This window comes from Calypte anna, chromosome 14 (genome assembly GCF_003957555.1).
Source record: "Calypte anna isolate BGI_N300 chromosome 14, bCalAnn1_v1.p, whole genome shotgun sequence".
Lineage (NCBI taxonomy): Eukaryota > Metazoa > Chordata > Aves > Apodiformes > Trochilidae > Calypte > Calypte anna.
In genome coordinates, this window is record NC_044260.1 from 9,435,366 (window position 1) to 9,449,433 (window position 14,068).

Consider the following 14,068-nt stretch of genomic DNA (forward strand, 5'->3'; position numbering starts at 1 on the left):
TTGCCAGATTAATGAACACCTTTGCTCAACCTTTAAGTTAATTAAAAAAGGAAAAATAATTCTACTGAACAATTGAATCATACACTTTCACCTCAAATACTACACCAACTTTTGATCATAATCTCAATGTAGACAGCTTAAAGCAGAAAAAAAACCTCTTCAAGGTGAGAGAAATTGCTTATTACACCTGAAAAATCTTTTTAAATATAATAAGAATTTGTAGAAAAAAACCATCCATGATGAGACTCTTTCTGCTAAATAAAGAGCATGCAGTCAGATTTTTAATAGGTTTTCACTGCAGCTTATGACTTCTTTCAATGATATATGCTCATTTGAGGGTACAGAAATTCTTTATAAACCTCTGCTGAAAGCCAAAGACAGCATTAAATTAGCAAAGTTTATAATTTTGGAAGCCTAAACAAGCAGTTTAGATTCACTAAATTAGTAAAGGTTTTGTGAAATAAGTCTCACAACTATACAAGAATAACCCAGAGTGGGGATAATTGAACTGACAATGCAGATGCAAAACTAGAGAAAATTGGTATGAAAGTTAGATTAAGAGAACAATAACCACCTTCACTCCTTCATGACAGTCCAAGTATGCTACCAACGGTCTGCAGTTTGGGTATGTTGCTTAAAACTAGCATTGTGTTGCTTGCTTGCACTTACCAACTGTTTAAAATAGAAAATTAATATTAACAAATCACCTGTTTCAGCTTTACTGGAGAAACCTGCTGCCTGTTTGATTGCTGCTGCTGTCAGTGCCAACCCTCGGCTCCTCCGCAGACCATGCTGAAACACAGCTTCAAACTGAGCACACAAACAAGTCACTCTGCAAAAGAATTTGTGAAGAGATCATATGAAAACAACTCAATTTCTGTATAGCAAGTTCAATCCAAATCTCTTTAAAGGTGAACCATTACCTTATACGTAGTGCAAGACCCCACATATACACTAACATTATTTGCAAACACTATAATTTAATTACACCAGCCTCATCATGACTATTCAAAGCTGTGGCACAAATTACATTCAGGAGAACTGGCAATCAATTTGAGAAATCATCCTCAGCAGCTATAGGGGTTGTTAGTCATGTTATTTCAAATTCAGATTACTGGCTTTTCATGTAATGCAATTACATTAAATTTTTCATAAATATAATTTGTACTATGCATGCAATTAATTATTTTCTGAAAATATGCTTCCTATACATTGATATACAGTTCTCTAAATTTGCAGTAGTGCACTATAGCTCAAGACTAGGAAAACAATTAAACACGCATTTTAATGTCCTTCAGAAATCCTTGGCATAGGAACATGATTTTTTTTACTGGTGATGGGTTGAAGCTTCAGGTTTTGATTATGTTATCTACAACACTATTTATAAATTGCCAATTTTTTAAAAATATAACCCAGTTAATAAACCAATTTTCACACAGGCAGGAACATTGCAAAGCTAGCAATTCAGCCTGCAAAGAAAGGAATATTATTGCAACCAACAAGGAACAGTAAGGCTTTGGGGGCTTTGAGCAACCTGGTCTAGTGGAAAGCATCCCTGCCCATGCAGTGGGATTGGAACTAGATGATCTTTAAGGTGCCTTCCAACGAAACCATCCTATGATATAAAAGACACAAATGCAATCTATTTGTTTTACATCTTATTTTCTCTAAATTTGGGGGGTGGGGGACTATATTCAGGGTAAGAAAAAATAAGAATGCAAATTTTCTTAATGAGTATGTGTTAAACACAGCTGACACTTAAGTGTCAAGCTTCATAAAACACAGGTGTACTGATAATAAATATGCACTCATTTTATAAGAGGTTTTAGGGAAGGTGAGTTCCCCAATCTTATGTTCAGACCTCAGAAGTCAATGATTTGTCATAAACTTCTAATACACTTGTGGCTTCATATAGAACAGCACTCTTTAAGCTGTCAAATTTGTAACAAGATAAAAAAATCAGAGTCCCATGTCAGTCTTCATGTAAACAAAAAGAACTGGGTTGGTTGGGTTTTTTGAGCTTGTCAGTTGTTTTGTGCCATATGTTTTATGTCACTATGATCCATAATCTAAGCATGTTAAAAGTTACTTAGACTGGTTTACCTGCTATCAGAATCTGAAGCAATTTCTTTTCTTCCTCCAAACCGTATTTGACACTGCAATAAAAAGATTTTAGGGATTTCTTGTTACACTAACAAACTCAATACTGGGAAATATTTCCATATAAGAAACAAAGTCATTACAAAGAGAGAAGCAGTAGAAAATAAAGCACTGGCCAATACAGCCTACCAAAAAGTGATTTACAACACCATGCTCCACTAACTGGCTACTCTTGCAGGTCAACTATTTCCTTGCTTGCCAAAACAACACACATACAGCTCCTTCAGTAAACTTAAAATTGAGTTAAAATTACTATTTTTGAGTTTTAAATGTACACCCCCCCCAAAAAAAAAAAAAAAAAAAAGCCCCTATTGAGTTCAGCACTAGAGAAGAATCATTCTTAAAACAATCACTGGCTTAATTTTGAGGCAGACTTTTGCCTCCCAAGCTCTCCTAAAATCAATCATCTATGAAATCCTATTTGCTGAACTTCATGTTCATGCAAGATACATACACACAAAAGCAAACACCACCTTTAACTGTATCTTAACCTTTCACCGAAATCCAGTACACTATAATTTAGTTCAGACATGTAGTACAAATATAAATTTATCATATATATTCTATAATATATACAAATATTACAAATATGTCAAGAACAAGAATTTTAAATGCTAGTTATTTGCTAGCAGACACAAAAACTCAGCAGTACCATGTGAAAGGCTTCTCAATTGTCTCATAAAGAAGACAAAAAAAAGGCAGGCAGTTCCTACTAGTACTGACAACTCTGAGTAAGTACACTGTAGAAATATGTAACAGATTTCTCACCTGTTTAACTGCATCAAGTAGCCGTTCTAGAAGAAATTGCCTTTTAGTGTCATTGTTCTGTGAACCTGAAATTCAATAAAACTTTATTAAATTTCATAGCTTTTTGAGAAAAATAGATTTGGGAAAATACCAGAGCCCTGAAAATTTTCTTCCCATGTCAATTATTCCATTAAATTAATTAATGTATTTTTTCTCAGTAAAATAACAGTGCAAGTCTGTGGTTTGAGGGTTTGTGTAGCCTTTCTCCAACATGCAAGAATATTGTTTGAAATATCATCTAGAGCTTTAATTCAGTAAGATTTTGGTTCCATAATATAAGATATATTACAACAATACCAAATACAGTATAACTGTGCATAATCAGCACAGCTTATCCCTAGCTTCTTAGCAGAACCACCTGTGGAGCCTTAACATAAGCCTATAGCTGTTCTATTTTAAGATGGGGGGACACATCATCACAGCATAACACAAGAATGGAAAATGAGAAAGATGACTATCTTCTTAGGGTCAAACAACATTATCCTAGAAAGTTTTGAGTTATGTGAACAGAGAGCAATTGTTACAATAAATGCCTTAAAATGTAACTCTCAGAAGCACAGGTCTCCTTGATGAACACTTATAAAATCTAGTTTGTTACTATGCAAGCAACTACACAAGAGGTTCTTTAATTTCTCAATCATTTCAACAACCAAAAACATTTTGGTATTTGCTTGACAGAATATTCTTTATAAAATCCTCTGAATATGTGTAAAATGACTTTATATGTGTCAAATGCCACTACAATTCCTTCATTCTGAGCTTAAGTTCAAAATCTACTTCAAAATCTGACCTCTTTGAAATTAGTCATTCTGGTTTTCTTTTCCTCTCAAAGAACACACAACCAATACATGCACACACTTGAAAGCCAATTAGCAAAACTGCATGGGCAAGGTCTTCCAGATACTGAAAACCAAACACCACAGAATAAACCCTCTAGCAAAGAGAGATAATATTCAAAGAGAAATGTTTCTTCTTCTTGCTGTCCAACACATTGAGGTCCAATCCCAGCACTTCCTATCTTCAAAATACATTCAAAGCAGTTTGCTCCAAAACCACCAGGAGGAGACAGAATTTGTCCTACTGCAATTATTCTGCCTTTGTTTAATCCTAAATATGGGAGTAGGAGAAGAAAAACCCCACAGTAAGTCTACAATACACAATGCCTGAATGAAGAAAATGGAAAAAATGTGCAAATGTAGCCGCTAATTAAGCTTCACAATTATTATTTAGCTGATTTCAGGGGATTTTCAAGAAGTTATACTTCTTATTTTGAACTCTGACTCAAACTGAGCAGACATGGGATGCATGAGGTTTGGTTCTGTTAGTCAAATATCCCAGCACATGCAAACTCAGGTGAAAATGCAAACAATGTTCAATACTGGCAAAGGACTGCCAGAAATAAACCCCATACCAAGTAGGTAATAAATTCCAAACAGCTATGCTAGTTATGCTACTGTGAAGGTAAGGTTAAATTCATATAACCCCTTCTATGCCACTTTGTTCTCCTTCAGAGATTACAGTTTTATCAAATTATACTCAGTGTTCTTACTATGCATGCTTTGCCAAAAACTGACATATGCCTATGCATCTAAACACCTTATAATAAATCATGTAACTGTAAAATAAGGAAAACAATTAAATCTCAACTTTTAATACTACCCTTCATGCACAGTAACGTTAAAGACACACAAACCTGCAGATTTTCTGTACTGTTTCAAAACCTGTTACTTCTATGTAACTTCAAAACCTGTTACTGTTATGCTATCCACACACCTGCAAGAATAGGCTCAAAACTACTACTTCAGAACAATGCATGCAATCCACCTCCTGAAAAACATCTGATGAAAATACTAAATATCTGGCTTAAGTTTGTCTTCCAAATGCAATAAATATTACGTTTTAAATTCACATCTCTTTGGCACCTTTATCTTGTAACACAGAAATTATTTGCACCATGATACCAGACTATGATCTGTATTTTAAAAATCCATAAATACAGAAAACCTACAGAATATCACTATGCTAACTGATGTTCTAAAAGACTAAAGCATGTGATATCAAACAGCCTTAAATTTACATACACAGACTGAGGGGCATTGTCATTATTTTACTTGTAAAACTGTACTAATAACAATTATGACTACATGTGATTACAACCAATAATTTAAATAATAACCATAAACCTTTCAGATCAACTTCACAGTTAACAGGGCTATGAGGCCACATAATGTCCAAACCAAAAGATAGCTGAGGTGTTTTCAGGCTCTTCTGTTGCTCTGCTTACCAAAGAAATTTTCAGGCAGAATTAGAAGAATATTCACAAAATCTAACATTTATTTTAAAACTGAAATATGAAGTTGTGGTTTTTTTCCAAGCAGACAATATTTTATTTTTTTGTAATAAGACCAGAAAATCTAGTACTATTTAGCAATTATTTTGTTTCATGTAGATGGAATGTAAAAATAAATGTCTACCAACTCTAAGATCTCGCTCTTTTACAGTCTTCATTTCCTAAGTCTCTAAAAACAATAAAAGCACATTTTCTGCCAAGAGCACCAATTAAATGCCATCAAGTCTACTTGATTTAAAGACTAACAGTGTATTATAAACTGTTACAAAATATCTTTCTACTGATTCACAATAGTGGTAACTGCAGTAACATACATACAAAACACAGAACACAAAAACAGCATTACTCAGGGAAAAAAAAAGCTATATTTAGACCACTGCAATAAAAAAGGAAGTTAATACATGAGTCTAAAAATAATTGTAAGAACACAACTTCAACGCTGCAAAAACTAAGAAACTTAGAGACTACTCCCAACAACATCTAAGTCAAAAAGACATAAAAATAGCCTCAGGTACTGCACCTGCCTATGTGAACCTTGTCATTTTTTGTCCTTTAGGGTCATGCTTGTCTCCATACTCTGACAGAAATACCCACACCTACAGCAGAAGAAAGCTGACTATGAAAGTAAAGAGGATTCTTCACAGTTACTGCTCTCTTCACCATCACATGTAGCATACAGGTTAAAAGGAAAGATTAAAAAAAAATAAATCTGAGATTGTTTTTACATAGCTCTTTAAGTCTTGTATACAAAATTTCAGTCAGTAATTCCTTTTGCTTGCTCCAGTACAGGTTCCAAGGGTACAAGTTTAAGTTTAATCAAACACAGACCCCAGTTTCAACACTACCTTTTATCATTCCTAAATTAGTTGCATTTTTATGTTTTTTGGAAACTGGCATTGAACAAGTGACAATGGCCTTTGTTCTTGCTAAATACATAAATCCAGTATCTTTGGGTCACTCTCCTTTAAACTTTAGCCTGTTCAACACCGCCCAATAAAATATTAGTATGCAATTAGTAAGTAGCATTAGTAATATTACTAATAACTACAGTAATGCCCAAATCAACAGGAAGTTACCTTCACATCTACTAGAAATAAACTGCAGTTAAAAAATATATATATTAAAAATAATTATAGCCATTATGAAAGGGGTTCTTCTATTTGTATTTTACTTTCACGGGCTAAAATCGGGCAAGGAAATAAGCAAAGACAGTGCTGTGACAGCCACTAAAAAATTATATGGTTAAATTTTATCATGTTAATATTTGCCATCTCCTTTATCTGAAACACTCAAGATGATGACACACATTTCTCTGTCCTGACCTCTTCAGCCCTACGTTATTCTAGAAAAATACTGTAAGTATTGTATAACAGTAACGTTTGACAAAGTGCAAAGTGAGCACTCTTTTTGTTATCCTGTTGTCTAATCGAACTTGTTTCCCAGGTCACACAGCTCTTGGCAAGAGCTACACATGGGTAGGCTGACCATGCACTTGAACTATTAGCCTTAATGTCACCTTAAGCATTACAGTATCTTAAGTAAATGTTTTCTGTCCTCAGAAACCTCTCTCTCTTCATTGTTTAAAAAAAAAAAAATACTAAAGGTATTTAAAATAACTACATAATGAGGCTTTATGCTACCCAAGATGCCACCTTGCCTTTTGACTCACAGAATTCACCTAGAGCTCCCAGAGATTACTCACTTAGAAAGATTTACGTTCTGATTTGTATAAATTTGCAGGTGACTTGTCCCTGCCTGAATTCATCATTGAAGCACTGAGGTTTTCCATATGAAAATGCTGACTCTTAAAAACTTCAGAGTTAGGATTTAGACTGAACCGTGTCAAGATCTGAAATATTAAAAAAAGCTTCCTCTTCCCTTGGCTTGAAAGATTTAACTGTTACTTGCATCTTTCACAGTGGTAACAAACAGTTTTCTTCACAATAATATTTTTTCTCCATCTTCATCAACAAAAAGTCTTTTGCCTTCCTCTTACCACAAAGCTGAGAACAAAACAGACAAAGCACAACTGAAGTGTATTAATTTTGAGGAATGACCGGTATCCATGAAACATGCAGCATTTGGTTACTCCAGTTAACTCTTCAGTTCTTTTTCTACTATCTTTGGCAACAGATGTCACTTGTATTGAATCAGGGTGGGAGAAAACCATGATATAGTTGTCAGGTGCCAAGTGCTGTCTGCAATTTCCATTACTGAATTAAAGAAACCCATGAAAGCATTTAGTAAACCACCTTTTTTTAAAAACACCCTAGCAAACCCTTGACAATGTATTTTAAGACACATTTACAGGAAAATCTATCCAAATTTCTTCTTCCATCCTACTAAATAACTCTCCATACTAGCCCATTCAGATGGCTGTACCTCCTCCAAATCTACAGTGTGTGGGTCCCAATTCTCATGTTTTTAAATATTTCCCCTCACAAATACCTCAAAAACCTCATGATTTAGCACATGCATCACTTCACTGTAACACAGAGGCCAAAAACCGCCACATCCACAACCAACACAGCCTCATCAAGTCTGAGCTAGAGAAGAGGAAACAGTAAACCCTACATACTGGAAAAGGCCACTTTTTCCAGTACTCATGCTTTTCGCCTTTCTCACCAACTGCAGGCCAGTAAGTTCGGTTTTGGTTTGGTTTTTTAATGTATTTTCTCTTGCTTTTTTTGAAAAATGTCCTGTGGTTTTGCACAGTTAAGGCAACACTGACCCTTTAGCCCAGCACCGCTTGTGCTGTGAACCAGTGTCACGCTCCAAGCCAACCTTTAGAACGAGGTAAAACACTTCTGGGGGGCTTTGGGGGCCAAAATAAGGAGCGGGGTGTGGTGATGAAGCCAAGGGCCGAGCCCTACCCCGCCCTCGGAGACAGAGCAGCCGAAGTCTCCTGTGCCTCACCCACAACCCCCAGGCCCACCAGGGAGAACCAAGGGGGCAAAAAGGTGCCTCAGCCAGCAGAGCACAGGGCCACGCCAGGCAGAGCAGGCAGCGGGGATCCCTCAGGCAAGGTTCCACACCAACCCCACAGTGGCCCAGAGACCCAGTGGCCCAGAGACCCAGTGGCGCAGAGGGTCCCGTTCGAGCCCTCCACTCACCACTCATGGTGGCCGCGGGGCTCCCACCCTCCGTCCGCCGGACCGGTCCCTCCTCCTGCACAGCCCCGAACCGGGCCGGCCAGTGCTCACACTCCGCCCCGGAACTTCGCCCCGCCGCCCCGGAAGGTAAATACTGCTCCGTGCAGTCGCCTCGGCACTGGAGGGTAGCGGGGAGTTCGCCTGTCCCCGCAGGCGCTTCCCGGGAGAGCGCTCCCGGTGCCACCTTCTCTTCCCCTTCTCCTTCCCCCTCTTTTCTTCCCTCCCCTCACAGCGCCGAGCGCGGGCTCCTGCCGGGCGCGCGGCTGACAGCCCCGCGTGCTGCTGAGGGAAAAGGCGCGAAGCTGCTCGGTCGGTACCGGTACCGGTACTGCCACTGGCACCGGCACCGGCACCGGCACTGGCAGGCAGTAACGCCGTGTGCTCAGCCCCGGCGGGAAATCCTGTCGCAGTTTCTCCACAGAAAACCTAACGGTCCAGCCCGTGCGGTAATTCTGCGGGGAAGTGAAGAAATACCGGGCGAATGGAAAATGAGAAAAAATGAGATAAAGTGTTCAGTACATGTGCTGTGTAAGATAAAAGCCCTGAAAGATTCGTGCTAAAAAAAAAAAAAAAAAAAAAAAAAAAAAAAAAAAAGAAGGTACAGAAACTGTGAAAGCCTCTGATACAAAGAAATGGCAGAGTAGTGAAATGCTTTTACTAAATGTTGTAGACTCCCTGTGGGGCACCATCCTGCTGGTTTGGTTTTGCATTATCTAAATATAGAAATACATTGCTGTACAGAAATACATGTACTGCTCCACGCTCTTGGGAGCAACTGAGCATAACTTCTTTCCTTTCCTTTTCTTTCCTTTCCTTTCCTTTCCTTTCCTTTCCATTCCAGATAATACAGTTTTTTTATTACAGATTTTTCACATCTGAGCAACAGGCTAACTAATCAATAGATCACACAACTCTGAGCCTCCATCTAAAGTCACCTGGAAAAAAAGGGATGGCACTTGTAAAAAAGACAGCCTTTCAGCCTTTATTTTTAAAGATAAACACAAGGAAGAAAAAAAGGTTGTGCTTGTATACAAAGGTGAGAGACACATGGCTACCTTGGAATATAATGAACTGAGCATATGAAGTATTTGAGAGGTAAGGAGATAGGCACAGAAAATTATAAACTGGTATCCTGGTGTATGGATCTATGGATTTCTTTTGCTACCTAAAGTAAAAACAACTTAATGCTTTTTTTGTGGCCTGCAGTATATGCTTTCACTTCTCCAAGAGAATAGCTTTGACTCTAGAGACCTCAAAAGAAGAATCTAGTTCGGAATCACTCATCACCAACGCACAGTTAAATGTATAAAAGTTAATTTGCTAGATTCCTTTGAGGATGCCCTTTGCAAGCTTGGAGTAATTCTACCACTGGACTGTGGAAAATAGCTTAAGCTATGGTGTGACATTTGGAAAACCAGTTATGTTCAGCACACGTAGCAATTATGTGAGCGTCCAGCAGAGGGAGAGTAATAGGTCGGAAACAGCATAGGTTATCTAGCAGGTTTAGAACAGACAAATCCACGAAATGGTAATGGTTTTATATCAAGATATCTTAATTGGGATTATACATGGACTTGTGTGAATATAGAAGCCTCTTTATAATTCACTTACCATTCAGGAATAGCAGCAAATCTTAGGATCGACTTAGCTCTTGAAAAAGCCATCATGCTGAAACATTGTGTGGGGTTTTTGTTCTCTTGTCAGCTGCACCTGGAAATAGAATTTGCCAGAGTTTAAGAATATCAATTTTTGATCTTCTGGCATTTAATCAAGCTTAAATTATTTAAGTATTTTCAATTCTGTGCCAGGCCTCATTAATATTCTGAAAGGTATTTAGAAAAACTTTTATGTGGCCTTCCTTCAAGAGAGGTGTGTCATTTGTACTTAGCTAGAGCCTTAATTCATGTTTTCCACAAAAACTTTCTGGATTCATTTAATACTATCTCTTTCATCTGAGTAAACTTAATTTCTAGAATGTCTTTTGAGACTGTTTCTTACATAAGCCTCAGATAAAGAGCTATGTTTCTAGAATGGCACTCTCATAGCTGAGCACAGTTGGCTATGTTTTTCTTTTAATGATTTACCTTATAACTCTTATCTTTTCTTCCTCCTAGGTAAATAACTTGTTCTTTTTCCTTTGTTTTTAAAGGCTCACTCTGACTTCAAAGCAATTTTAAATATCAAGCTACTCATTAAGTGCATAACTAATACACATATTTGAATACTTTTAAATTTCAGGGCATGGCTCATGGTGTGTCAGTTGAATTTCAGCTTGCTGCCATACCAGAAAGGGAAGTCTCATTCCTTTCCTGCTCCTCCCAACCTCAGCCAAATGCTTTCTTTTCCACTTTGCATCAGCCCAGGAACTTACCTGATCTCAAGATAAACTGATTCAACTCACTTATAACCCAGCACCCTAAACCCACTCTCCTTCCCCCTTAGACTACTGCTATTTTATGCTGCTTTTTTTTTAAGTTTACCTGTTAGTGGTGAGCAGTTAACTGCTCAAAGCTGTTCGTGTATTTGAAACCTAGTGAAATACATCATTCCTTTCTGCTTCAGATCACATAACCTAAACATTGGTATTTCATAGGTATATTGGTTAGGGTGAGAGTGTTTGTAAGTAAAATTTACTACGAAAGAACAGAATACTGTTCCTAGTATCATGAATGAGGAGTTTAATTTCATTGCTCTAGGACTGACGTACCACAAGCTGCAAACTAGTGGGGAAGCTACCCTGAGAGTTTAATATGTGAATAGCTTTCTCTCACTAACAAAGCAGTCTTGTTCCCCATTCTTATTTTATATTAACTCTGGCATATGTTAAACACCTCTTAAGAGTTGATTCATTTTAGTAACCCAGGAGGAAAAAGAAGGTGGATTGTTCTGTAGCTAAATGTAATGAGGTAACAGACTGACTCAGCCAAGGGTCTAACAAGCTAGAAGGCAGCTCAAGGACAAGTGGAACTGTGACTGTGGGGGAGACAGTTTCTCTGCACCCCAGTCCCCACTTGTTAACCCTGAGCTGGTCTATCCTCTTCTTCTCTAAGCAGTGCTTTTTAGAAGTCAAGGCAGACTTGATGTGGTGGTTTTATATGGGTACTTCTCAATAAGAAATTATTTTCAGTATTTATTAAATGAAGAACTAGTATATTTATTCTCAGCCTCTTGATGAGATTTAAATAGATTTAAACAAGCAAACCCTTTATAATGCCTTAAAACCTCATCAGAACATCACCATTTACATTCCAGTAGATATTTTGCCAGCGCATATGTCATTATTCCACTTAAGTTTTATTTTGAGCTGTTTGGAAGTGGTAAAACAAACTATTAGCCCTGTTAAAAATCTAGTGTTCGAGTTTACACAATTCCTGTGTGTGGCACAGCCTGCAAAACAGGTTTGTACACTGTGAAGGACATCTAGCATCTTCTGAAATTCTGTGGACTGGATGTTTTTATATCCTAGCAAGGAAGGAAGGAAGAATTGTTGGATGACACAAGTAATTATTTTCTCCTGAAATCAGAGGTAATGCACTCTTTCATACCTCTGATCAAATATATATTTGGTCTCCTCAAGAAGACTTTTTAAGGAATGCCAAAGTGTGTGTAAGCATTGCTGCCTACATATTCTGTGTGATGGCAATCTTAAGGTAAGTCTTAATTGCTCTGGAAATGGAGTACCTGCCTCCAATTAAGCCTTTCCCAAGTTGTAGACTGTGTCGATGCTCAAGCAAAAAACAAACTTGCAATACAGCATTGCAGCCATTATAAACATGAGCTATTAAACCCTCATAATGACAGTAAAACGTGTACCACAACAAGGCACTGTCAGCAGAACTCATGCAGCTTGGTTTCCACTGCACAATTCAACAGAAGTGACCCATGAGCTCCTCTGTTCCAAATCTTGTTATCTTGTTTCCAGACTAAATGTAATGTATGGGATACAGACTGGTTAATAAAGGTTACCCTAATAAGCAAAGGTTAGTTTTTAAAAAACAAACAAAACAAAACAACCAAACAACCACAAACAAATGTTTAGTAAGTGGAGAGTGCTATACTGAAGTGCTCCTTATGGTATTAGTTGCTTAGGAAACATTTCCTAGTCCTGTGGCTTTACTTCTAACTGCTTCCTCTAATCCCTTGTTAAAAAAGGGTCATAGCCTATTCCAGTTTCTATCCCAGATCTCAGTGGAACAACATATTACAGTAACAAGTGAGAATCTTCCTTAATAATACTCAGCTTTGAAAAACAGAGGCCCTGGCAAAGTGTATCTGAAAACTGGAAAGGAATTCTGCACCAGAGAATAACCTGAGAGTGGTTTGCATAAGGTCTTTAAAACTCACTCTTAAGGCTCGGGTGAGGGTAGGCTTGAAGAAAAGTCTTCCACTTAACAGAGGCATATATTCTTTCATTGTGAATTACTATTTTTTTTTCTTTCAAAACGTATTATTTGTGGTGCTTGTAGGGAATTTTATTTATTTACTTACTTTTGTAAGGACTTCCCAGTTGGAAGCACAACATGTGCCCATTGACACATGTTCATTACCTGCTATGTGGAACTTTTTGCTTGTCAAAGGTGTACATGTTGCTGCTGGTGTGCAGCCAGAAACCAGCTTGTTCTTGTACCAGGATTGTTTCATAAATGCCACTTCAGGGAGTTTGTGTACTTTTCCAACCAAAACTGCACCAGATTTTGTATTGAATGGAGATCTTTACATTCCAGTTCTAAGCCTGGCTGCTTTCAAAACAACTCTGTAACCTGCCCTACAGTGTTCTAATATAAATAATACTGCAGATGACTCAGACCTTGCATGTGAACACTCCAAGAAATTCCCTTCTCACAAACACTTACTTTGTCTAGTTATAAACACTTATGCTGAGTCTTGCAAAGTGAAATGCTGCCACTGACATATGCAGGCTGCTATCCAAAATGTACTTGTTTCCCCTATATTCATCTTTGTCTCCTCCAAATATACTTAACTTCAAGCAATGTTTTTAAAATGTATTTATTTTTAATAAGTTCTAATAGTTGTAACAGTCAGTACTTTATAAGTCCTACTGATTTTGGCTTAACTAGATTTTTAAATTATTATTCTGACCAAAGTGTGCTGCAGAACTGCCAAATGGGAACTTTTAATGCATCCAGTCAACTTACCGCTGGAAGTTTACTGACCCAACACCGGTGCTGCCATGGAACTATCACTCTGCACCTACGCTTTCTAGGACTAGGCAGGTGCAATTTTGCATAGGTAAAAGCTAAAACGAGCACATCTTCACCCGACTCCAGGCACTGAGTTCCAAAGGGAGGTGGGAAATGCAGCGAGGTGACAACCCCCGCCGGGGCCGTTCTCCTCAGCCTCTGCCGCACAACCTCACGGGACAGGCACGGTTCCTGCCTTGTCCCATATGGAAAGAGCCTCGTGTGGGACAAGGGAACACTGAGCAGCCACCCGCCGACACAGCCTCTTCTCAGCCTTTGCGAACTGCACCTCCCAGAGGCCTGAGGGGAAGACACAGCCACCGCCTGAGGGAAGGCCGGCGCCTGGCCTGCTGGGACGGGTAGTCCTTGTCCCGCCTGAGGCCTTCGCGCCAACTACA

At 38.2% G+C, this 14,068-nt stretch overlaps 1 protein-coding gene across 1 annotated transcript in view; it reads right to left on the reverse strand.

Annotated features, from left to right (window-relative positions):
- The window catches only part of SNX29 (sorting nexin 29), a 78,194-nt gene extending 69,690 nt beyond the window's left edge, over positions 1–8,504 (reverse strand). The window contains exons 1-4 of the mRNA XM_030459779.1: positions 8,431–8,504; positions 2,929–2,993; positions 2,104–2,156; positions 708–832 (exon numbers count right to left, since the gene is read on the reverse strand). Coding sequence (XP_030315639.1) covers positions 708–832; positions 2,104–2,156; positions 2,929–2,993; positions 8,431–8,437 — 250 coding nt within the window. The 5' untranslated portion in view covers positions 8,438–8,504. The remainder of the gene's footprint in view (positions 1–707; positions 833–2,103; positions 2,157–2,928; positions 2,994–8,430) is intronic.
- Positions 8,505–14,068: the final 5,564 nt, after the last annotated feature.